A 25544-nucleotide genomic window follows, 5' to 3' on the forward strand; every position below is an offset into this window, starting at 1 on the left:
GTCGCGCCTTACCAGTAGTCCCAGACCTATATATGTGTGAATATCATGTATGTTCATCACACCTTCTAGAGTTGCGTTACCACTCTCCAAACGCGTAACCCCGGGGGCCCATACATACCTGGAGTCCTGACGAGGGGCCCAAGAGCCATTCTAAGGCTATACATACATACGGACACTTGTGTGTCTTGTTTATTATTCTAGGTCCTGTGATAACGAAGCACAGAAGGAAAGTTGCGCGATAATGTTGCAGCAAATCCATGCTTCTCATCCGTACATTACATAACGTAGCATCCAGCCAAACAAAACTTGGCACACAAAACGGTTTCTTCCTCCAGTAATATACAGGTAACCTTCGACCGATGCTGGACAGATGTGTTTATAACTCCCAACAAAGGTCAAGGCCTACTCATCAGGCGCACCTCCTCATCAAAGCAGTGCCTCAGCTGATGCGCCAGGGTGTGACAACCGTCGCACCTCTCCGTGCATGATTGTCCGCCCTTACTATAACCCTACCTCTCACACACACCCTATCCCAGCTTGCATGTATATACACACCCGCCCTGGTGCCGACCACCAGGTCCATTCCATGCAGCAAGCTGGGCTAAGTTGCGCGGGCTGGGCAAAGTCAAATTTCAAATTGAACCTACGATTAATCGACCAACTATACAACATCCTAACCAAACATGTATATCATACATCCAAAAGGGCCGATTGTAAGGCCACGCAATTGCCCTGCGGGTGCCTCGAAATCAGTGTATGGCATAAATCACAGCGGTGCCAACCAGCAGCTAAAATTACGAGCGTGAAGAAACGCTTCAAAAACCAAGCAAAGTACTGTCGCTGCCACATGTAGCCGACGGGGAAAGGAGTTTCCACGCCTTGATTGCCTGTATGTACGTATGTAGCTGCTGCTACTGCCGTAATCGCAGCGTGTACTCTCCCGTGGAGACCCTTCGCGTCAGGGGCAGACAATCGGTGATTGGTCTGGTCTATCCATGCATGGATGATGATCAGGGTAGCGGCGTATCTGTACAATATATGATTATGGAGGTGCATTGCAACACCACCAAGCACGTGTACGGCATTCCGTCCCAGATGTTATCGCGTCAATGCAGACACAGCCATCATGGGGCGGGGTTTCCTACCCTGTTAGACGCAAGTCCTGCTGGAAGAGGCGCGCCACTGATGAATGTGACCTCGTCCCCCTTTCTCCGCATTATGTACCCCCCATGGTCTCCCCATCATGGCCAGGATTAATAGTGAACGGCCCGTGAGCATACCCTTCCATGGCCTGCTACTTATATAGCCCTCTTGGCCGGCCGGTAGTAATGAACATGCCTAGCCAGCGGTCCCTTGCGAACTGTACTGCTCTCTCCAATGCACAAAGCTGTGTGCAGTCCCAAACTCCATGCTACTAAGTTTTGACGGAGGCACGCAAGTACGGGCGTTCTGCGGGCGTGCTTGCCTCGCCTGGGGCTACGTACCATGCCCCTGTACTGTTGGTCTACAACTAAATGAAGTTGCGTGTATGTATGTATGTATGTACGTGTATGTATGTGTATATGTGTGTGTTCAAGCCTCTAACCAAAACATGCAGATGCAGATGGAGTACTACTACTACTACTCGTGTCCGTAGGAAGGAGCTCCGCTGACACAAGAATCCATGGGGCCTAAACCCCTTATCAGGGGTAACATGGAAAACATGGAAAACTTCAGAAGGGGGAAGTCGGCGATATAATCACAGCGCAGGCGTGCAAGTCCAGGGACATGCATCTCCGATCATGTATCGAAGGGAAAGCTTAGTAATAATAATGATAATAATATAATTACGCAAGAACAAATGCGCCTTATCTGGTTGGTGTGTGAGTGAGTGCGTATATAGACCTGCCTCCTCTTCTTTTTTCATTCTTCTTCTCCTCACACGACCTTCTCTGGCGCTTCCGTTGACTCTCCCGCCGACTCCTGTGAGTCCTTAATTAATACCTTCACGACACTGTGCAGCCACATGGGAAGGTATCCAGCTTGACTTTGCCGCTGTTGCCGCTGTTGCCATCGTCGTCGGCGTCGCTGGGCCGCACAGGCGAATGTGCACCGGCGTGACGCACCGTACTCTTCCTCCCGCCACCGCCACTCCCTCGGACCCTCGACAACACCAGTTTAGAAAGCCACGAGCGCTGCTGCCACCGATGCGCCTCGATCTGGTGACCCCGGGATTGAGGGAGCAGTATGGTCATCTACCCGCCCAGGTATGTTGTTACAGGGTGGTATAGCTTCACCAGCGGCCCCCTTTCCCGAGGCAGTTTCCTGCTCACCACTGCCGCCCAGGTATGTATGTACCTTCTGTACTTGCACTGCAGACGCTCCATGTGATGTCGAATCTGATACCAGATTCTTATTGCAGTAGGCTGTTTTCATTCTGTGCGCCACCACTAGAAGTGCTGAAGTAAAGAGCAAGACCTTTCCACGGTATGCGCTTAGCAGTGAACGAGCATTGGCGGCGCGTGATCCTATCTACCTTTTGTCCTATATTTGTCGGGCTGTCCACCCATCCATCCGCCGTCCACTCACCTATCTTAAACAAGCGTTCCCTTGTCGGCCCGTGCATGCATCCCTTCTATATCCATCCCCGCCTATCCATCCCGCTTATCCGCACCCACCATCGCTCCGCCACCTCCCCGGCAAGCCTCACACTCTAAAACTCACCTGGATCGCGACATCCAGGAGCTCCTGCAGCTCCCGGAGCAGCTCCTCCGCCGGGGGCCGCTCACAGGGGTCATGGTGCCAGCAGCGGCACACCAACGACCACTGGGCGGCAGACAGGCGGGAGGGCCGGGGCGGCCGGAAGCCGGAAGCCACCTGCGATGACAAGCAGCGATGGGGAACACGCGGGGAAACGAATGCCGGCTTTCGGAGCCACAAATAGTACGGTGTGTACGGGAAATCAGGCGGGAGTGGGACGAGCATGGGTGCAGATTATTACCCCGGGGTAATGCGCAGGCACATCGGGGGACATGTACCGTCTGAGGGGAGAAACACGGCCGCCCGAAGAGGCTGAAATAGACACGGCTCAAGGCGTTGAAGCTAGCTGAGTGATAGGAGCATGTAAGGGGGAAAGGGCCGGCCCATGGTAGGGCCATAATCGACATCCCCTGCATAACAAAATCGGGTGTGTGTGTATAAATGCGTATTTTTGTGTGCGATTGTCTTTGTGTGGGAAAGCGGCGACCAAGCGAAGGAGGAGATTCAAGGCGGAGGAGATAGCACGGTGCGTTCCTGCAGGGGGTCCCCGTGATTGATATCCCCAGCTCCAGACGTACTCCACCTCTGTAACAGCTTACCCGCCACGTGCACCCCACCATCCTCCACCATCACCCATCCCAACCTCACCATGCGTGCAAAGTCCTTGGCTGTCGCGATCTTTAGTCGGGCGCCACGGACTGTGTTGGTGTAGCTGTACAGCAGCACCTCGCGGTTCAGCAGCTCGTACATTAAGACGCCAAAGCTAAACACGTCACACTGCATTACGTGGAGGAAAATGGAGATAATGGCGGACGAGGCGTCCGGCAGGTCGGAACCAACTAACGCGTTGTAAATGATTTTATCAATAATACCAATTTTTTGGTAACCCTGCTCATGTCAGGCAGGTAGGCAGACGGTAATTTGAACTATATTGTGCACACACACTTACATACATACATCGCGGCCCACAGTGTAATCTAAGTCTTATGTACGTACATACATACATACGTACATACACACATACATGCACTGCCCTACCACCGCTCACCCACCTTTTCGTTGTACGGCTGGTGGAGGAAGACCTCCGGCGGCCTGTCGTGCACGTAGCAGCCGAATCGCAACCACGTCATCAAATTCGCCACCCGGATCAAATGTGGGACGGGGCAGGGCCACCAGGGTTCAGAGTCCATAGTAGGCAAGTCGCTTCGTTAGTTACGGGAGACACGTGTGTGTGTGTGTGACGGCATGCGTGTGAATGTGAATGTCAGTGTGCCCAAGCGTGGTGTGAAAAGGCGGTGTGAGACGCGGTGACTGCTGGGGACTCAGGAAGGGAACTAGACCACCTGGACTAAGAAAGGAATATACCGCATAAGCCGCTCATCCACCTCGCCCCCCTGGACCAATAATATACACCCCGTCACCTGGCCATACCTTACTCTCTGCCACCTTTCTTTCCCGCTGAGCTGTGCCCCCGGCTGTGACGCCGTCCTGCCCTTTTCCCCCCCACCCCCCTGTCTCACATATACATGAAGCTACCCGCTTGACCCGTGAGGTCGTACACCCAATGGAACTCGTCGTTGTACGGCAGAAGTCCCTCGGGAGGTGTATTAAGCAGCTGGCGCATGGAGCTCACGCGTCGCATGTGGCAGCCGAGGTTACCCGGGTTATCCACAACCACATGCAGCTTGGAGATGTCGGAGGCAGAGGCGGCGGCGGCGCCGTCGTCATCGCTATTGCCAGCAGCGGCGGCAGTGCCTGACGAAAACCGCAATAACGGATCAGATACGTTGTGGCGAAGGCTCGAGCGGCGTGTGTGGTCTTGCCGCCGCTCCGTGAGGTTGCCGCCGCCACAACCATCGCCAATACCGCTTTGTGTTGCCGCCAGGCTGTACCGCCCAAAGCCGCTGTTGGCTCTGCTACTCAAAATAGCAGGTTGGGATTTCCTGCTGAAGAGGCTGACGAAGCTGTCCTCCTTAATCTTGACCAGGCTGATGCTCACGGAGCCGCCCTGTACGGAACGGTCGGCGGCGGCAGCAGGGCCGGCTGCGCCGGGGGCCCCACGTCCATATGCGGCTAGCGGGAGGTCGCCGGCAGCCGCCGCCGCCGCCGCCTGTGGCGCCATGTTTCCCACCCGCCCGGTCGCAACCGCCGCCGCCACCGTCTCCACCGCTGGCACTGCGTTGCCGTACATTTGCTTTTTGACGTCATATCGAGGTGATACAATATCATCGGGCATGCGTGCGACGCGCGGCGTGACCGGGATGTCTCCTCCTAGCTGCGGCGTCCCTCGTCCGCTGCAAGTTAAAGGATACACAGTATTGAATTGTCGTGGGGAGCAGAGATGGTGCGTGCATGTGTATGGAGACAAATAGCAGGTTGAAAGAGAGTACAATTGAAAAGCAGCAATGAAGGACCATCACAGCCATGCTTTAAGAGCTAATACTCAACAGTAGCTCGAGGATTTAAATGCAGGAACCAAAAATGGACTAGTCCAGGGAGGGTACGGCTGTAGAAGTGGCCGAGGCGCTGGCGCTGGTGTCGGTACCGGCCGTCAATCTGTCGCCGCCGGAAGCGTACCGTACGGCAATCTGCGGTGCTCCCATGTGGAGCATCTGCTTGGCGGTAGGATACGCGACGGTCAGGCTCCTCACGCCATCGCCATCAGCAATATCACCGTCTCCAGTGCTGCCACCATCGCGCAGGCCGTTAGTCACTGGTCGACTGGCGCTCGTCCCACCGGTGAGTGGTAGCGCCATCGCCGTGGCCGCCGCCGCCGCCGCAGCAGCAGCAGCAGTTGGCTGCAGCGACTCATGTTCCCTTACACCGAAAGCGGCAGAAGCGATGGCTATATCAGTACGACGAGCTGTAGAGCACCAGCTATCGCGGGAAGTCGGAACAGGCACTGACTTCCCGTGTGCCGCAGCGGGGCCAGAAGCGGCAGCCGGCGGTTGAACGTTAACAGCGGTAAGTCCCGCCGACCAGTCAACGCTGCCGCCCATATTGTCGCTCGGACTGGTATTCACACCATCGATTCTGGCGAAACCACAGTCGCCACCACTGCCGCCGCCACTGCCGCCGCCACTGCGGCCGCCGTCCCCTCTGGTGGCGTCCCCCACGTTGACTGGGGCGCTGCAAAGCCCACCCGTCCCCTCAAATGGCGGCAGCAGGAAGCCCAAACACGGCGACTCTGCAAGTGACTCTGCAAGTGACGGCGTGCGATATAGAGGATTGTACAGCTGCAAGTGCTGATGGTGCGGAGTCGAGGGGCCCAATGTTGCCAAAGCCCTGGCTTCAGCCGCAACCGGCAACATAGCCGCCAGGGTAAGGCCGCCGCGGCCTATTCCCAAATGCGAACGCCTGTCCGCATACGACGATGGTGCAGCCCCTGATCTCGGCTGATGAAGCGGCCAGGAGGCGAGGCCCCTTGGCCGCTCCGAAACTTGAGCTGCATCCACAATGCTTCTCTTAGCCGCCGCAGCAGTAGGCCTGGGTGCGGCATCGTTCTTCGTGGCAGAGGAAGAAGGTGGAGACTGAAGACATGTGTGCTGGGGCACGGTCGCGGAAACGGGTGCTGCTGCATTCAGCGCCGCCCTGCGGCCGGCATTGTGAGGCATGGACCGGCGCTTAGGATCGGGCCCTGGCTGCGGTGACGAAGGACCCCCCTGGGGGCTGGCATGTAGCGGTGCGAAGCGACGCTTATGCTGTGCAGCGGGAGCCGACACTACAGCTGCCTCGGCAATCGTGGCTGTAGGTCTGGCGGCAGCGGATGCCCCTGCCGGCGCAACGTTGCTCGGCCCAGAGCTGTTACTGCCCCTGCCGTTACCACCACCGCTCTTACAGCCACCGGGTCCAGGGTTGCGGTTGTCCATATACGGCAGCCGTCCTGACGCCGTACTCAGGAACGTGTCCGCGTCCCCGTCGCGGCCTTCGCCGGCGCCACAAGGGCTCTTCTCACCTCGGCGTGGGCCGTGTCCTCTTTTCCTGCCATCGCTGCATGAACGGCCGTGACTGGCATCGCCATCGTCATCATCACTGCTGCCATGCAGCTTGCCTTCGTTGTCGTCGTCAATGGAGCCGATGACCCCGAGCCTCTCTCCGTCGCGTTCTGCTGCCGACGCCTCAGTTGCGATGGGATTGATGGCGACGAAGGTAGTGGCGGAGAGACCGCTGGGCGTCCGCCGCCGAAGCATAACGGAACGAGACTCGACGAGGGGCTGTTGGAAAGGACATATCCAACACCGCAGATGATGATGATGGTGGTGATGATGGTGGTGATGATGGTGGTGATGATGGTGGTGATGATGGTGGTGATGATGGTGGTGATGATGGTGGTGATGATGGTGGTGATGATGGTGGTGATGATGGTGGTGATGATGGTGGTGATGATGGTGGTGATGATGGTGGTGATGATGGTGGTGATGATGGTGGTGATGATGGTGGTGATGATGGTGGTGACGATGGTGGTGATGATGGTGGTGATGATGATGATGATGATGATGGGGGGGAAATGGTGGAGGGCAGGAAAGCGGCACACAATGACCCACTTTGTAATCAGCACATTTTAGTTGGTACAGCAGTCAGGGAGCCCTAACCACAACACGTTCCAAAACCATGCGAAACAAGGAGGATGGCAACAGCTGTCAATCCCCTTAAGCTTGTGTTTTCCCCTGCAGCGAAAAGCACAAGCTGATCCCTTGACCTCCAGCTCTATTGCCTCACCGCATGTAGGCCCAGATCCGTCACTTTGGCCACCATACGACCCTCCTCGCTGTCGTACTTCAGCAGCACATTCTCAGCCTTGATGTCTCGGTGTATGATGGGGTCCCGAGCGTTGTGCAGGAAGGTCAGCGCCGCAGCCACGTCCACTAGCCAGTGGAGGGCCTCGACGTCGCTGTACGGGCAAGAGACCTGAGCCAGAGACTGTCTAATGTGGCTGTGGATTGTTCCCCCCTGCGCGAGGGTGTTGTCGAGGAAAGGAAAAGAATTGAAGGGATCACAGATCGGAACTTAAAAACTCTATCTTAACGTTATCCCAATGCAAATGACCATGAGCAATTCCTAAAGCCCAAATAAATCTAGCTGGCCACTAACGTCAGCGCTGCGTAGGGCACCTGCTTCAACGGAAAGCGAGGCGATGGAGACGAGCGAAACAGATGCGCCAGCAAGTCAGCCCAGTTGGAATCGTAGAAATCAGAAAAACGAGCGACCAGGCGACAAGCAGTGGCTAAACGGTCGTCAGGTCGAGGGATGGGAAAGGGCCGTAAGGACTAGATAGATGGAAACCCCAACTAGCCCGTGGCGGCAAGTGGACTTAGTTGAACGAAGGCAAAATTGCGAAATAGAAATTTGTCAGGCATTAGTTGAACGAAGGGATCCCGGGAACATCGGATAAAAAGAAGATGCCGATGATTTAGTTTTCCCACCCGGGAGGACGGCCGTAGGGAGGGATTGGGGATTTCGGCCCTACTGGGATTTCAAATCATGTATTCAGTGCGGAATACGGGCTCCTGAGCCGCACCGAGACTATGCTTGCTTGCAAGTGAACCAGCATGGGAGCGGTAAATGCTGCCAGCACCGGGCTGCATAGGCCATATCTGTAAATCGAGCAACCTAACCGCCCCAACCAGACATCCTACCTCGCAGTACTCCAGGACCATGGCCCAAGTGGCTTCCGGAAGATGTCCCAATCCAGGAAAATTGGCCGGTACACGGATTAGTCCCAAGCAACGAACAAGGTTGCTGCGGGGGATTGCGCGGGAAGCGGCCCGGTGGGGAAGGCGCAGCCGAGTAACAAGAGGTGGGTGGGGCGGCGTAAGTGTGCGTCATCCTGTGTGCGAGGGGTCGTCGGGCAGCGGTGTCAGCCGGGCACCGCTTCCAACTTCAAATGTAGTGAGATGCTAATAGCCGTGGGGAAGAAATCGGCGGTTAATATATACGATGATAAAAGGAAAGGACTCGTGCATGTTGTGAGCGTTTTGAGCGGTGTAACCTGGTATCTTGGGGACTTTTTATTCGACTTGCTCTGCCGCTACCCTGCAATAGGTTCCGCAACTTGCCTATGTAAGCCAACAAGGGGCTCAGCTTAGGATTATCCTTAGAGTGCTGGCGCTATGGGTCCATTCACGGAAATTGAATGCTGGCCGCTATGCACATGTCTGGCCAAGTGCACAGCGCCAAGGTGTCGAGAAATCACTGAGGTCACCGGATGCATGCGGCAAAGAACTGTTTTCCTTTTCGTAATTACAGAGATGGTTCAACAAAATGTTTGGACATCGTTGACGAGATTCACGCTGCGGTTTAGCGCAGGAAGCTAACGACTTACACGCCGGTCCGGGAGGCCCCCGGCCGGGCCAATGAAAGCAAAAACGCACAAAATGTATGTTGGACATTATGATAGGGCCTAGCTTATGCGAAAGTCTGCTGACCTTTTCCAAATCGGATTTGAGACGATACGGTAAGGTGGCTGCCGATATAGAAGCAAATACAGTAAGAGCGTACCTGTGCCTTAATGCCATGCATGAAAATGCCTCGGTTTGAAGGAATTTCTCAACATCCCTGCGTTGTCGCGATGAGCGATGTTCCAGCTTCGGGATCTTCAGTGCAACCCTTTGCTCTTCGCCATTAGCATCCAGAATATATGCAGCATACACTTCCGCAAAGCCACCGTTGCCAATGATTCTTGCTACTCGGCAACATTTGGGGTCGAGGAGAGGGGCATCGAACGGCGTCTCCCTTCTGAATAGCGAACTCTTGTCTCCATGCAAATCATAGCCCAACATTCTGCCGTTCCAAAGTCTGCCTAATGAAGGGCCTTTACTCTTGGATGGAAGTCCAGCTACAGTACACTGATACTCGGATTTCGCATCTGCTAAACGAAGCACACAATCTAACATGTTATGCGCACAAATTTCCCAACATTGCAATGCACAGAGGTGTGAGCCGAATGCCTAAATCGTTGCATCATAAGCCTGCAGTACGAACGGGACACTTAACGGGCTTGCAGAGGTCCTGCCTCTATTGTCCTATTCGCTTAATTCCCCGCCACAGTTGCAAACACAATGAGAAATGAATCCTTGCCCACAGCGGAAATTTCAAAGGATTTGGCCCCAAGGAGCTGGCCTTCGCTTTTCGGAATTCGGCAGGTTGATGGCAATCACAAACAATGAACTGCGGATTAAAATCTAGATAAATCCAAAGTTTTGACTCCAATCCCGTTGTCACCTGTAGCAATTGTTTTATCGACGCACATTATAAAACGAGCCGAAGCAATCCGAAAGACGCATCTGATGGGATACAACAAACGCCAATATTGCTAGTAGCAATTTAATCTATGTTCGTCTGATAGTATCATATGCGACGTTGAAGTGTTCAAGTGAAGACAAGCTGCAGCTTGTCAACAGCTGTTGACAACTTTCGTAGCAGGTACGGTAACCGTTGCAGCCTCAAATGTTCGTCTTCCCACGAAATCAATCCTACCATAACGCAGCCGTCGTATGTCATCATTACTTTATTTAGCCAGTTATGACGCGCACTTGTTTTCTGCTGCTATCTACATCATGGTCGTCACGGGCGTCCCCCGTCTACGGTTATCAAACTTGCCAAACGGGCAAATATTCGTACTCGGTGTATGAGCTTTGTTTTGGAATTGCACAGCAGCTGGCTGAGAGCTATTGGGGCCGACGGCAAAATCGTGAACCTCCCGTCCATATTTACGAGAAAAAACATTCAACATAGTGCTTAAACTTTGAGCATGTTGCTGGCGCACCGCCATAACAACAGCAACATTGATGGGTGCACAACCACCGCTTCATGCCATACTGGGAAATCCGATTGCATAAAAAAATAACCTAGACAGAAGAGAAGGATTTCGGAAGGACGCCCTGAGGAGGCTTCAACAGCGATACACCTGACACGTGCCGGACTGCGGTATACCGGACCGCGTGAGGGAGTCTCCCTGTAAGCTCTCCACACTAGCTTACAGAAGCTGCTGGAATGCTCCGGCGGCATTACGGCTTACGGTCATAAAGGCTTAGCGAAACCGGAAGAAGCAAATTGGTGCCTGCGGTGGCTTGCCGGCCGTGAAGCCTTCACACGGGTGAAACACACACAACCGCACGGCAGGGCATATCGGGGAATCAGCTGCACGCAAACTCACGCAAGGCTGTGTAGATAGCACTGCGATAGCGCTGCTGGGTTGATGTTGCCCCTTAGGGGCGGCTGATAAGGTATGCTTGCACACATTTCTTGTCCCACGAGTGCAAAAGGACGTGCGGGTTCTGCTAGGCACACAGCTGCCGGGCTGCCATGTACTCCCTCGCCCGCATCCAGCGATGTCTTCGTTCCCCACCGCTCACAAAATTGAGGCCATACACGCATTGGTCGTACGAAGAAATGGTCAAAGGTTCCATACCGTCGTATGACGTGCTTCCTCCTTTCAAGGTTAGCACAAATGCTCTTGGTAGGCTCAAGTGCGAATATTGAAGCAGACCCCCCCGATATCCTGCTGCTTAAGCAGCAAGTAGCAGCAACGATGGAAGCAGCGCAATCCCCGAAGAGGCCAGGGGGAGTAGGGGGAGTTATGATAGCCCTCCTCCGTTATGCCATGAAGATCAGCAGTTGGCCTTGCAAGGCCAGGAAAAAGACCGATGGCCCCCCCTCAGAAGCGCTTTCCAATGAAATGGATCACTTTGGTAGTATATGTCCACAGCTGCGCGCAGCTCAACGGTTTGCGCCTGTGCCTCGATGCAGCCGTTTTCACACAGTAGAATTGCCATGCCTAAATTATGGCAACGCAAAAGTATGTGATTGCCCACGCAGGCTTCGATATGGCTATGGATGCATGGTATGCATATATCGATCTAGGTTCAGTTACTCCTGCCGCAACATTTAATCGCCGATCTGGGCTGCAGTTGGATTTTATTTTTAATCAAGTTGATTTATCTCTATTTCTGTCTCCATCGGGACGGCGGCTGCGTGTTGTGCATAAACAAGTTAAAACGTGCGTCGTCCGGTCCTATGCCTTTTTCTATAAATCGTAAAAGCAGCATCTCGCTGCATCAAGGCAACTAATCCGTATAAATGCGTTCAAAAATGCTACTATTGTCCATAATGTGCTTGTTTTAATGTTCATTATGGCCGGACGTGCTCGCCAGCAGCTGTCCTTCTGGCACCTCCTTTCGGCGGAACTTCTGGAAGTGATTGCGAGCTTCTTGCCGCGAAACATAGTGGCATGCACGCTTCGACTTGTTAACAAAGACTTGGCTAAGATATTTCAGGGTTGGCGTGGCGTCAATAAGCTGTCGGAGCCCACGCCCCACCACTTCTTCACCTGGTATTGGAGCCGCCCCGAGGCAATGCACCATTTGACGCTCAAGCAACGCCAGCAGCTCCTCATCCTCACGGCTCGCAGTGGTAGCCTAGAGAACCTGCAGGCTGCCATCATGGCGGCAGGCTGTTGCCTCGTTGAGGACATCTTCACCGCCGCAGCTAAGTGTGGTCACTTGGAAATGTGCCAGTGGTTGGCGGCCAAGGACTACCCACGCAACGTCGTCGACGCGGCCGACGAGGCAGCCCGGCAGGGCCACCTTGAGATAGTCCTGTGGCTGGCAAAGCAGGCGGACATCTCAAGACGCGTCCATGTTGCAGCCTGGATGGGAGCCGCCAGTTACTCTCAGCGGAAGGTGTGTGAAGGACTCCTGGAAAATGGCATCCCGTGCTGTAAGGGTGCCGTCGAAACTGCCGCCTGGGCAGGCCACGATGACATCGCCTTGTGGCTGCTGACGAGGATGCTGTTCCAGCAGAACGAGCCGCATGATGACGATCTGCACGACGATTACGGCAGCGACGATGACTCGAACGATGATGAGCATGAAATCGAGCATCTGATGTCGTTGGAAGTTGGCTATGCCGACGCGCAGCAGGCCTCCAAGCGGTACAAGCTCCTTCGATTCCATAAGAAGATTCTCGAGGCGGCCGCGTGTGGGTTCGAGCTTGAGGCGCTTCAGCGCGTGCACCAAACCTTCCTGAGGGCCCAAAGCAGCCATAATGTACTGAAGTTCAATTTACACGTTATCCCCCGCTCCCTGGAGTCTCCCACAAGCGACTGGTCTGAGAAGGTGGCGTGGCTACTACAGGAGGACTGCGAATTTCGCCAAGATTGGGTGGCCTGGAACGCGGTTGTGCATTACGACGACGCCATCAAGCGCGTGGAGGACCTCGCACTGGAGAGCCTAGCGAACTACCGGATAGCCGATTTCCTGAAGACCGCTGTTTGCGAAGGCAATCTGTCACTTTTGGAGTACCTGCGGGACGTCTCGCCTTGGCTGGTTTCGGAGGTCCCGGGATTGGCCGCAGTGGCAGCGGAGGCAGGACGCCTGGATATTCTCAGGAAGCTGCTAGTGATGGGCTGGCGCTTGGAGCCCGCAGCCGTGTCCGGCGCTGCGCAGGAGGGCCATCTGGACGTGTTGAAGTGGCTGCTGAGTCCGGAGGCCCAGCAGTTCGACGGTGGCGCAGTGGTCAGGCAGGCGATGGGACCCTGTTTGGCGGCGCGCGCGGCGAAGTCCGGCAAGGTGGAGATTATGGAGTGGCTGGGGCAGCAAGGCTGCGTTTGGGACAAGGAGGCCTTCAAGGCGGCGGCAGGGATAGGCAAACCGGCGTTCCTGGAGTGGATGGCGGCCCATGGCTGCCCAATGGGGGTGAGCGGCGGTGGTGGATCCCCATGCTGAGGCTGTACGCTGGTTGTTTGCGTGCTAGGTTTGTACCCTCCGCTTGCTTAGCTGTGAGCCATCCGGCAGAATCAATTGGCACTTCATTGTCACTGCTCTTTCACATGCACGGAATGGGAGCCAGCACGTCTGGCGAGGATGTTGGAACGTATGTGGGCTCACCGCAATTCAGTTATCCCCTTTGGGCGCTAGTCTGGACTGATAGTGTGATGTCTCCTGTTCTCCGTGGCTTTTAGGCGTATAGATACTGCCCTTGGGCCTTCGGCTCGTATGGGTAGTTTTAGAGGTATGGGTTCACGCACCCCCCAACCATGTAACACACACACATGCACGCTTGTGCGATGGATCTGGGATAACGGAGGGTATAGTTGGAAAAAACGAGATTACGTAATCCTTTTCCCTCCTCCTATATGTGCAGCTCACGGGCGAGCCCTATGTTGTGGCGGCCAGTAGTGGGGACATGCTCACCTTCCAATGCCTGAAGCGGCTGGGCTGCCCCTGGGACAGGGGGACGTTCCAGGCGACTGCGGGGTTGGCCAGCCCGGTGTTCCTGGAGTGGCTGCTGGCCAAGGGCTGCGCCACGGGGGTGAGCAATTTTGGATAAGCAACGGAAAGTTGACAATACGGCAATGTTGTTTAGATACACAGGATTTGCCAGGTGCCATGATTAGAAATGTCCCCAAGCACCAACACGTACTGAACGCAGAGCTGCGGGTTATCCGGTGTGTATTGCATGCATCCTACTTCAAGCGCATAGTAAATGGAAGTACACATGCTCAATTCTTGTTTTGCCACAAGGACAGAGGTTAGGCTAGTCGTCGCCGGCCACGTTAGTTTGATGGTACAAATGAAGACACTTTCCTCAAAAACGCCTGGTGACTGGGCTGGGCTTAGCCGGTTGCCGTGACCATCCCTGTCTTTTCATCGTCTGATGAGCAGGACAGGAAGGGGCCACTGAAAGCCGGCGGCCGTGGCGACATGCTAAGCGTGCAGTGCCTGAAGCAGGTGGGCTGCCCCCGGGACAAGGAGATTTTCAACGCAGCTGCGGGGTTGGGCGACCCGGAGTTTTTGGAGTGGCTGGTGGCCCAGGGCTGCTCCATGGGGGTGAGCAATCGTGCGTATGTGTATCTGTGTGTGTATATGTATGTATGTGTGTGAATGTGTGTGTAGAGAAATGTGCGCGTATATTCTATATAATCTGAGCCACGCGGAGGAAACGACGAGAATGGCATCACAAATAACTGTGTGCTAATGAAGTAAGCCACGCAAAAGAGTGTGTGTGTGTGTGTGTGTGTGTGTGTGTGTGCGTGTGTGTGTGTGTGTGTGTGTGCGTGTGTGTGTGTTGCACAATTGGAAATGCGTTAACCCCGTACCTACAATCCGGGGGGAAGAGCTTCCTGCCTGCCGCCTGCCAAAAAGCACTTTTGGTGCAGAGCCGCACAACGTAAAGGTTGCAAGGAGAGCTAAAGGACGATGTAAAGGCACAGGAACTTGTAGCCAAATTTACGAAGGCTGAACAGGTCGTGCGGTCAACAGTATCCCAAAAGGGTAAAAAAACAACTTCTGTGGGACCAAATATGTTCCGGAATCCTCGCTAGCTAGGCGTACGTGCAGCTGCACGGTCCCGACTCGTTGCGTCCATGCGGCTGACGGCTGAACCGACTGCAATCTGCTTCGCCTCCGTCCTGCGCCAGCTCGCACACTGGACACGCCCTCTAGCAGCACATGTGTCTGTTTGGGTGTCCCCAAAGTGAGTGGCCATGCGTGCGTACATAGCTTACCACAGTTCTGTGTGTGTGTGTGTGTGTGTGTGTGTGTGTGTGTGTGTGTGTGTGTGTGTGTGTGTGTGTGTGTGTGTGTGTGTGTGTGTGTGTGTGTGTGTGTGTGTGTGTGTGTGTGTGTGTGTGTGTGTGTGTGTGTGTGTGTGTGTGTGTGTGTGTGTGTGTGTGTGACGTGGTTGGGGGTGCGTGACCCCATACCTGTAAAACTACCCATACGAGCCGAAGGCCCAAGGGCGATATCTATACGCCTAAAAGCCACGGAGGACAGGACAGACCGCACAATCAGTCCAGACTAGCGCCCAAAGGGGATACGTTCCAACATCTTTGACAGTTGATGTACGAGCCTGATTAGCTAAGCTTGAAGCGGTATTAGTTGTACTCATATCCTTAAGCATATCTTTAAGGGCCAGATCCTTTGGTATATCCTTTGATACCCGCGCTAGTTGGCAGCATGTTTTACAAGCTGTAAGCCAGTGACGGTTTTGCAAGTGTTGGGTTTACCAAATGATCGCATGCGTCGTGATGCTGCTGCTGCTGCTGCTGCGATGGATCGGGGGATTTACGACCGCGCGCCGCGCGATTAACACGAGCGAAGGATCGCACACCACGGAACGGAGCTTGGCAAACAGACGAGACGTACAATATCAACAAATTGCAAGCATGTCATGCCAACTGCCTTTCCCGACAGCCCCGACGAGCTCGTCTGCAAGGCAACTCTCGCCTCGCTACACAGATTTCACCGTCATGTTACCCTCGTATGTTCGGTGCGACATGCACCTTCCGTTGGCTTAGTTGATGGGGTGTTACACTGTGGGCGGCTCGCCCGAGAAAGGACGAGCACCGGGGGCCCTGACCGAGGGGCCGAAACATAGCGCAGGGACGGGCGCGCGGCTTTACGTCCGTCTGTTCCTCCGCGCGCGCCTCACTCCCTCACTCACGCCAACCGGGACACTCTCCCAGCCCCTGGCTAGGCATCACAGCGGTACAGAAGGCTGCGAACCGAGCTAAGCGAGAGCCGCACGAGAGGCGCCACTTCGCCTGGCCTGCCTATTCGTGCGCTCTCGTCCCTCTTGACCGCCAAAACAAGAATAAAGAGAAAACACCACCGGGGGCTTAGTGTTTTAGCGTAGCTTTGTTTTGGCATTGTCCCAGGTAGCAGGGCTAGCCGGGCTCGCGACCCCGCTGCGCTAACAATCCCAACACCCGTCCTACACTATGCGCATGTGCGTCTGTCGGGGGGCGCTGCAGTTGTGTTTTCGCCTTTACGGCTCTCGGGAAAGTTGCTAGGAAGGCCTTCATGTGCCATGCGCGTAAAAGGAGTGTTACGAAGATGTTTTCCGATCAGGATTTCCAACGCAGGTTCGCCACCGTTGATGCACTGTCTTCCACTACAGGCACACACTTAACCATGTGTTTGTGTGTGTTACACCGCGATCTGGAGTTGTATTACTCTCCAGAGGTGTGACGGGCCCATACACATACGAGCCGGGTCTTAGGACCAGTAGTCGAAGGCTATCTGAGGTACCCTAAGTCCCAAAAAAACAGAAAGGAAATAGGCCTGTTTATTTATGTTTGCACACCTCGAATGTTTCGCCACCGCGACGCACGGTCAGTTAGCCGTCACCATCCCTATCCGTTGCGAGTACGATTAAAGATACATCCTTCCTAAATAAGAAAGGCCCTCATTTAATTGGTTCGCTTGATCCCTTTCCCTTCGTCACCTACCCAGGACACGGGCGAGCCCTATCTGGTAGCTGGCATACGTTGTGACTTCGCCATCCTGCACTGTCTGAAACGGCTGGGCTGCCCCTGGGACTCGAGCGGCGGCACCTTCAGCCGGGCGGTGTACGACAACGACCACGGCAACGAGGGATGCCATCTCTGCGTCCTGCAGTGGCTGCTCGCTGTGGATTGTCCAGTGGATTGGAAGGAGGCGCGCCGTCGCGCCGTGTTGCGGCTGAGCAAGGAAAAGAACGATGACACAGCGCGTCGCGTTTGTGCCTGGGTTAGACTGCAGGCAATAAAGGCGGGGTGCCGTTGAACCCGGGAGAAAGCAGCAGCCGCGGTATACATGCTTACCCGTCAAGCGCGTCATGCGCGGATGGCTGGCTGGCCACAGTGCAACCGTGACACCCGGCGGAGGTGTTGCAAAGCTGTGGATACGGCTGCATGGGGATTGGCGGATGGAAAGGTAGTGCACGGGGAGGATGGAGGTTGAACAGGTGTTGAGGATATTATATGCCATGGGGCAGGTCCCCTAGGTGCTCTTTATGTCTAAGGCCTTGACGTGAACAAATATGTTGGGGGGTTTAAGGCGACGGAAAATGAAGCGCTACATACTCTAGTTCGGTTACATACCTCGTGTAGAACCGAAAGTAGTAGTGGGTAGTTCTACAGGTATGGGATCACGCACTGCCATCCATGTAACACGCCATATATACACACGTGTCTCTGTGGCGGCGGAATCGGTAAGGGAATGGAGTAGATGGCACACGGATAGTGGCGCACGCGGTTGCTTGCCACCGCATACCGCATATACGTAGTGCCTGTGAGTCATCAAGCATGCGCATGTGTTGCCTGTTCTTGCTTTGCGTTAGCAAGGTGCGCTAGTAATGTTGGGGCCGGGGTGGGTGTTTCTGATGGGGACGGTGTTAGGTGGTGTACATCGTGGTGGAGATTAAGTGGTTTCGGTTGCAAGAGGGAATATGTCATATATGTCGCTGCTGAGATTGCGCGGTGTGGGACGTGACCAGAAATAAGCAATGTATGTCGGGGCGGGGATTAGGATAGGTGGTATGTGTCGGGGCGAAGATAAGGTACGCAGCGCGGTGGTATGAAGCGTGGTGGTCATGAGATGGTGTGGTCACGGCGAGGCTCCGGTGATGGGGATCGGGGCCGGAGTTAAGGATTGCTGCTGGCTCATACGACGTATCGTTAGAGGGGCCGCGTGTGTGTCCTGCTACCTGTCGGCCATGCTCACCTAGCTACCGACGTACCTGTGCTGGAGCGACCAGGTTTGAGATAGACGGAAAGGTTTTGAGGCTGCGCGCCTGTGCCTGAGTTAAGGGGCCTGCAGGTGGCGGAATGGGGATACGATGGTTAGCTGGTGCTTGCTTGTCTCCGGCCCATGGCATGAAACATGCCTCCTCATATCGTTGTTTGGTGATCTCCCATGACCATGCATGCGGATGCGCAAATCACCGCTTTTCTGTTTTCAGGTTGAGCGAGTGGGCGAGTAGGCGAGCAGGCTACCAACCTCAGCTTGCTTACCACTTGATCGTTGGCTGGGGCTCATTATCTGGGCTTGTTTCTTGAAAACAACAAAGCTTAACCACCCTGCTGAAGCTTAACCACCCTGTAACAACAACAAAAAAAGTATGCGCGGATGGGCGCAGATGGAGTAGATGTCGATCAGGGGCTTTCCTGGACGCTGAGATGCATGCTCCTGGGCTTGTTGTCCTGTGTCCAAGCCGTAACTGTAGTTTTCAGCGCCATGCTCTGCACGGCACGGGTTGCGTTGTGGCCGCCGTCGTACAGCAGTCGATCTCCCGCGTCTCACGTGGCGAAAGAAGCGGTTGCACGGAGTACCGCTACGTGGCGCGTAAGAGGAATACAGCGAGCCTTCAGATGAAGGAAGAGTTTGTTGCGTTCCGCTGTGTATGCGGTACTGCGCTCGGTGCCTCTGACAGCAGCAGGGACAGTACTATCCACCCAGGTGTGTGCGAGGTGCACCTGTCATGCACTGCTGGGCGTCTGTGGGGCGGCCGGTCACAACAAATCCTAGGATGGCGAAGGAGGCTACGTTATTGCATGTGCATTTGCATGTGCATGGTGCTTAATGCCTGTAACAGGAACGAGGTAATAGTCGGCAAACTCCCCCGACAGACACACACACACATATGCACACACACACACACACACACACACACACACACACACACACACACACACACACACACACACACACACACACATATGCACACACCTCAACCACACACACACACACACACACACACACACACATGCACACACCTCAACCACACACACACATATGCACACACCTCAACCACACACACACATATGCACACACCTCAACCACACACACACATATGCACACACCTCAACCACACACACACATATGCACACACCTCAACCACACACACACATATGCACACACCTCAACCACACACACACATATGCACACACCTCAACCACACGCACACATGCACACACGCACACAGGCAGGCGTGGTGAATCCCTAACTTTGCACTGCCTAGCTAGCCCGCTAGTTCCTCCAACCCTCGTCTGGGAGCTGCTCCCCGGAGAAACTCCAAAACACACAATTCATCATGTGGGTTTCCGCGCTCAATCTCAAACAAGCCACAGGTGAATATGCTAGGGCAGGGCGGGAAGGGAAGTTCAGGACCAACCGATGCCCACCAGAGCGATGATCATCCCGTGATATCGATAGCAGTCTGAATGAGGAAATGCCCAGAGGTGTAAGGATACTAAGTGGCCATACATATCCTGTGTGAGCGGGGTAAATTTTTTAATATATCATTTTGCATGAGACAAAGCAGCGGTAAGGCAGGGTAGTCATTTGCTGGCCCGATGCTCTCCCAATGCTAATTAGGCTGAAAGGTGGTTGCTGCGGAGAACAACTTGGTCAACACGTACCTGGGCTTTATTACCAAATTAAACAGGTTAGAAGCTCGCCTCGATAAGGATAGCTGCTTATAAACTAGAACGATGGTACTGGCGGCGTCGCTTGACAATCGGTGCATTATTTATTTGCTATAACTTCTCCCCAGGTTTCGGCACTTCGAGTGAAACTCTCTGCTTGCTCTCCTTAATGGCATCCTTGATGGCCACATGCGATAAACAATTATCTATCCAATCCGCATCCGCACGTGGCTTAAATGCAGTTCGGTAACGCGTCCAACTTGGACTTGAAGATTCCGGGCGATCAAGCGCCGTTCGTCCGACCCCACCCCGACGACTCCTTCCCTTACAAAGCAAAGTATCCATGCAGGCTATAGCCAAATTCACCTGTCCTATATTTTGTGCTTGGTGGGTTAAGGTTCCAGTCGCCCAGCTGAGGTTCCCAGTCGTAAACAGGCTCGAGGGCACTCATAAGCGCAAACGTCTGCAGCAATCTACAGACTGCTGTTCCGACATTATAATAAATATTACTTAGATGGTTTGGGCTGAGAATTTATTTTAGAATCCAACATCGAGCCGCGACCCTTAAAGCGTACTTAAAGCATCATGAACCTGCGGGACGAACGTCTGCAACCGGCGGCGGCAACTTCAGCGAACTGCTGCTGACCTTTCGGCTTCCTTTACCCTTGATTCAATCATACATACAGACGATTGAATCAAATTGAGAGCCTCCAAACATTAAGATGCTTAAGGCGCTTTATCAACGTGCTACTCTTTCGAAGCGCTTCAAAGGATTCGCAAGCTTTTACGGAGACAATAGGAGACATTCAGGCAGACAACCACGGTACGATTGTGATGCTATCATCTGTTTGTGTTAACCGCGAGTCAAATTTCCAGCTGCTGCCGCCGTACGTAATCCAAACTTTAATGATGATGCGTCCAGAAACCTGGATGCGAAACCTAGCAGGGCCGCATAGCAGAGTCCTTGCCCGTTTCGCCAGATCGGGCTAACAACCGTGGCAGAGGGCATGTATGGGTGCCAAGAAACCGACCGACGGGTGAGAAGACGCAAGGACCTAGAATCCTCAAGATCTTTGGACACCTTTAATGCAATGGCCAACAGTTTTGGGAATACAATTCCCATATGCATGGGAATATGCATGCTACGTTTCTGGAACCGCCTCCAAAAGCAAGTGGGGTCCATTGCTCATGCAGTTTTGCGGCAGGAGATAACTGATGCTCTGACCAGCCCGGAATGGGAGAGTTGGGAAACCTCAATGTTACGACTGTTTTCCTTCTTGGAGTGCAATATTTGGAGCGGACTACCGCAAGAAGTCATGGGGGTAAAGGAGCGTGTTGACTGGTTGTTGAGTAGACCTCTACCCGAAGGAACGATGATAACGGCATTAAGAGAGCGTTTGATGAGCGGCTGGGACCATGCGCGTCTGACTGTCTTGCCAGAGGAGTACCCATCAGATGGGAAGCAACCGGGAGTGCAAATGGCGAAGTATAAGCACTGGATGGGGCTGCCCTTTTCGGGAGCCGCAGCCGTCATGTGGCCAACAGATGCTAAGGTTTTCATTCCTCGTTTAGCACATCGTAAGCGAATGCAGTTTCGTTTATGTTGCTGGCTTTGGAGGACAACGGAGCACGAAGGGGCAAGTACCATGTCCCCAGGGGGCAGCGGTTTTGCCGCTGTTGTGCTACTAATAGCCGAATCGAGGATGTAAAACACGTGTTATTGGAATGCCCAGCCTATAATGATATTCGTGCTGAAGAGGGATTCGATCATCAACAGAGCATGTGAAAGGAGGCCATGACATGGGAACCAGTACGTCTGGCGAGGATGTTGGAACGTATGTGGGCTCACCGAAACTCAGTTACCCCCTTTAGACGCTAGTCTGGGCTGATGTGCGGTGTTTCCTGTTCTCCGTGGCTTTTAGGCGTATAGATATTGCCCTTGGGCCTTCGGCTCGTATAGGTAGTTTTACAGGTATGGGGTCACGCACCCCCAACCATGTAACATACACAAACATGCAGATAACCAGCTGAGGATCAAACACGGACAGCCGGCTTATGTTTGTTGAAGCGGTAGTGGCAGTACAGGGTTGGCCGCTGGCGACAGAATCTGGGGATGCTGTCCGAGCCGCTGTCGAAGGTGGCTTCCTTTGGCGCACGCTTTATGCTAGCTGGCGGAAACCCAGGCGATGGGCCGGGCGGCGGGGCCATGCGAGCTGCTAATTTAGGGTTTGTTGAAGGTATTTCGGTCGGTGGTGGCCGCAGCAAAGCTTACAATTTCGCACATATTGCTGTAGAGCGGGCCGTGAAGGGATTGTCCAGTTGGCTGCGCGAGGCTGGCCCTGGTTGGGGTATTGTTGTAATGCAGGTATGGGAAGCCGATAGTGTCCTAAAAGCCCTTTGTAAGCAAGTACGCTATTGCACCCGGTGTGCACACCACCCACGCAGCACAAGTCACAAATGGCTTCAACCCTCCTGATGGCAATCAGCTTGTATACATTTATTCTCAGAAATTTTCCAAGTTCGCATGTGCAGAATTGTTCAATGCAGCTATCAACTCGATAATCGGCGCATAGCCTGCAAGTAGCACAACTGTGTCGAATGCAACCGAACATATGAGCAGCTATGAGCAAGCAACGCAACCGAAATAATAAAGGATAACCCATGACTAAGTTAGCTAAGTATATATCAGCTTAAGATGTACGTGCGTCGGTTCGTTAGGTAGTAAAAGCCGCCCTGGTAAAAGCTACATACACGCGTGCTGCAGAAAAATCACCTACCATATGAATGGCAAAAGCATATGAAGCAGCTGTTAATCTATGTAAATGGCCGGGATCTTGTGCATTAACCTCACCTGCCTGTTCGTTGGGAAAAGGCACACCGGGCGCACTGCAACGACCGTACGTACATGGAAACGCGTCAGGCCACACGGTGCTATGTTACCCATGCTATGCTATGATGTGCACAAATACGTAAGGCCATGCACCAAATACCGGTCCATGCAGCTTGTGCTCGCATCTGTCTCCTTGCAAAAGTTCGCTCTCTAGCTAGGTCAGCCGGGCATGGGAAGGCTGAAATAATAACTGCATTCCAACTGCAGGGGTACATTGGCTACAGCGAAACGGCGCGTAGTGCAAACAAATGGGCTATGCACGATCTCTGGAGCAAGCATGCCCTCACTAGTACTCATCTTGCCACAGCGCCTGCACAACAACGGAGGCCAGGAGGCGGTCGATGTCCACCGCGATACGGGCGGGGCTACCCGCGTCGTTCTTCACCTCTCCTGCGAGCCGTGGGCCGCCAAAGCCGCAGCCAGTACTGATGGGAATGGTCCCTTGACTGCCGAAGCCAGGGGTGCTCGTGTGTCCTCGCCGTGAGACTTGAGCTCCCGTCTGATGCGATTCCGTACCACATGCTGTGTAACTGGATGCGAATAGAACCCCCGGGCTACGTAGCACGGGCTCAGCTCCAATGCCCGCCGCCAGCAGGGAACTGGTACGGTCCCAGGAGTCGGCAGCAATGGAACCCACCACAAACGCACTGTCATCAGCCTCGCTACAGCTGCTGCAGAAGCGGGGGCTACTGGTTGAGTGCGGGCTGCTACTACCGCTGCTGCAGCACCCGCTGGATGAGGCTTCTGGGCTGTAGCTACCTGGACAGAGCCCATCAACGGTGCCGCAGCTATAGGGACGGAACGTTTGCTCGTCACAAGTGTTTTCATCGTCACTTGAAGTCAGCATTGCAGGGCTAGGGGTAGGGCTGGGCTTCGCAGGCGTCCGTGAGAATGACAGCTCCCCAACGCGCTCCTCCATAATAACGCTTGGACACGCCTGTCGGCGTAACCGTTGTTCGAGGTTGCGGTAAACATTCCCTTCACATTAATCATTAGTATCAATGAAAACGTTGACTGCCTGAGCAGTCACTGCCGAGATAGAGCTCACCCTGGGCAAGAGTATGTCAATTGCAAGTTGACCTGCGTTCTCTCGTTGATCGGGCCGGCTTAAAGTCGTGGATTGTGTCCAGAGACAACTGAGCCAGTCCGGGACGAAGTAGCATGCTGTGTACTGGTAACCCCCAAACATTCTTAAGGATTCAGCTTACAATTCCATGATCCTTGTATGTAACCGATTATTCAGCCGATGGACTAGTTGAGTTGTAAAGCTTTGCTTGACGAAAGCCAGGTATGAAATTCATACCTGACATTCAATGTACAAGCTGAGCAGCAGAAGGACGGGGACGTAAAGCAATGGAGCAACTGTAATCCTGACGTGAAACTATAATTCTCCAGTAAATCCTTCAGCCTCCCATCGACGCCGGATGGCTGGTCAAAGCAGGTCAAAGGTACAACGGATGCGAACGCAGGGAACGAGCCGAAACGGAAACCTGCGGAAACGGAAACCTGCGTAAATAGGTTTCGTCACGCTTTCCGCAGCGGAGCCCAGATTGGCGGAAATGCGGAAAGAGAATCCGCATTTCCGCATTTGCTGTACGGCGGAAACTCAAAAGCAGATTCCAGGCATGCGTTTGCCATTTAAAGACTGCGTTTTACACTATGGAGTTATTAGATTAAGTCAAATGTCAACAACTACTGGCTCCGACCTGGGGGCTGCCGAAGTCATAGAGATTGACTGTGTTTCTGCTCAGAAGAAGGGTGGAAGGCCCGTTGACGACGTTTGGAAACATTTTGATAGAGGTCCTTACGACAAGAGCAAGAACTGGGCTCTTACCCCATGTAACATACGAGTGACAATTTCTGAGCATCCCAGAGCAATCCGTCAGCCAACAACACTATGGGGGTGGTATACGGTACCTTCGAGCACAATTGGAATTCACCAGATTCTAGATCCCACCGGACAGAACCGCACTGCCACAAGCTGGTTTCAGACTGTCCATGTTATCGCCACACTGAGAAGAGCTAAAAAACATCGTTACATGTTCATTTTATAGTTTTCGCAGCTTTCCGCAGTTTCCGCAGCCTTTCCGCAAAGGGCCTCCCGATTACGAAAAGTTTACGCAGACCTGGTCAAGTTTCGGCTCGTTCACTGTGCGAACGGCCTGGATCGGGCTAACTGATTCCGGCCCTGCCAGCTGCCAGGAATCTTGGATTGTTTGGGCCGTATAAGCTCATGATGCTGCAAGACGCTCCAATTAATTACATAGCTTTGCAAGCAGCGCGTGCGCTCTATATATGTTTAGAAACGCCATGCGACGCCACGAACATTGTTTCCCCATGATGGTTCTCCATGTCCAACAGTTCCTATCGAGCGGAACTTCGTTAGGACAGAATACCTTCCATGAACCTCACCATGGAACCTGCAGCCTTATATGTGGATTTGTACTCCTTAAGCCGGCTTCCCAGAAGATCTGTCATCGACTTCCTGACTTCGGAAGCAGGCCATGGTATTAAAGCCTGGATATCAAATGACCTTTTAAGTATTCGACCATAAATCCAGCCTCCCAGCCGGAACTGGATCCCTAGGCCCCTGACATGCATCGCCGTTTACTTGACTTCTCGATTTGCAAAACCTACGCTTCACCTATACAACCTACATCATATTCTCACGACACCGCAACAACAACGTAGCCTGCATCCCGTCATGCTGCACGCCGGAGTCCACCA

At 53.8% G+C, this 25544-nt stretch overlaps 4 protein-coding genes across 4 annotated transcripts; 1 reads left to right on the forward strand and 3 right to left on the reverse strand.

Moving 5' to 3' along the window:
* Positions 1–1917: 1917 nt before the first annotated feature.
* Positions 1918–9518, reverse strand: VOLCADRAFT_93738 (uncharacterized protein; the record flags this gene model as incomplete). Its single annotated transcript, XM_002953009.1, has 10 exons — positions 1918–2067; positions 2704–2856; positions 3388–3516; positions 3792–3942; positions 4260–4747; positions 4871–5033; positions 5317–6953; positions 7459–7689; positions 8376–8478; positions 9238–9518. The coding sequence occupies 10 exons, from the start codon at positions 9516–9518 to the stop codon at positions 1918–1920; spliced, it is 3486 nt and encodes a 1161-aa protein (XP_002953055.1).
* A 2352-nt stretch (positions 9519–11870) lies between these two features.
* VOLCADRAFT_93739 (uncharacterized protein) lies at positions 11871–16252 on the forward strand (the record flags this gene model as incomplete). Its single annotated transcript, XM_002952915.1, has 7 exons — positions 11871–12419; positions 12462–13433; positions 13882–14049; positions 14403–14567; positions 15158–15213; positions 15933–16008; positions 16205–16252. The coding sequence occupies 7 exons, from the start codon at positions 11871–11873 to the stop codon at positions 16250–16252; spliced, it is 2034 nt and encodes a 677-aa protein (XP_002952961.1).
* A 709-nt stretch (positions 16253–16961) lies between these two features.
* Positions 16962–20028, reverse strand: VOLCADRAFT_93740 (uncharacterized protein; the record flags this gene model as incomplete). The annotated part of the gene is made up of 7 exons (XM_002953010.1): positions 16962–17148; positions 17324–17409; positions 18241–18314; positions 18599–18742; positions 18977–18997; positions 19685–19719; positions 19922–20028. The coding sequence occupies 7 exons, from the start codon at positions 20026–20028 to the stop codon at positions 16962–16964; spliced, it is 654 nt and encodes a 217-aa protein (XP_002953056.1).
* A 2376-nt stretch (positions 20029–22404) lies between these two features.
* On the reverse strand, positions 22405–24327 carry VOLCADRAFT_105773 (uncharacterized protein). Its single transcript, XM_002953011.1, has 4 exons — positions 23866–24327; positions 23105–23754; positions 22779–22813; positions 22405–22501 (listed from the first exon to the last, which is right to left on the reverse strand). Exons 1-4 carry the CDS (start codon positions 24004–24006, stop codon positions 22431–22433), a joined length of 897 nt encoding a protein of 298 aa, XP_002953057.1. The 5' UTR covers positions 24007–24327; the 3' UTR covers positions 22405–22430.
* Between the last annotated feature and the right edge of the window lie 1217 nt (positions 24328–25544).

This window comes from Volvox carteri, assembly GCF_000143455.1.
Source record: "Volvox carteri f. nagariensis unplaced genomic scaffold VOLCAscaffold_33, whole genome shotgun sequence".
Taxonomy (NCBI): Eukaryota; Viridiplantae; Chlorophyta; class Chlorophyceae; order Chlamydomonadales; family Volvocaceae; genus Volvox; species Volvox carteri.

Coding starts and splice junctions, on each gene's coding strand:
- VOLCADRAFT_105773 (XM_002953011.1), bottom strand. CDS start 24,006: ATGTTTGGGGGTTACCAGTACACAGCATGCTACTTCGTCCCGGACTGG. Junction 22,814..23,104: donor CTGTGGCAAGATGAGTACTA/GTGAGGGCATGC, acceptor CGGTCGTTGCAG/TGCGCCCGGTGTGCCTTTTC. Junction 22,502..22,778: donor TTTTCCCAACGAACAGGCAG/GTGAGGTTAATG, acceptor TGCTACTTGCAG/GCTATGCGCCGATTATCGAG.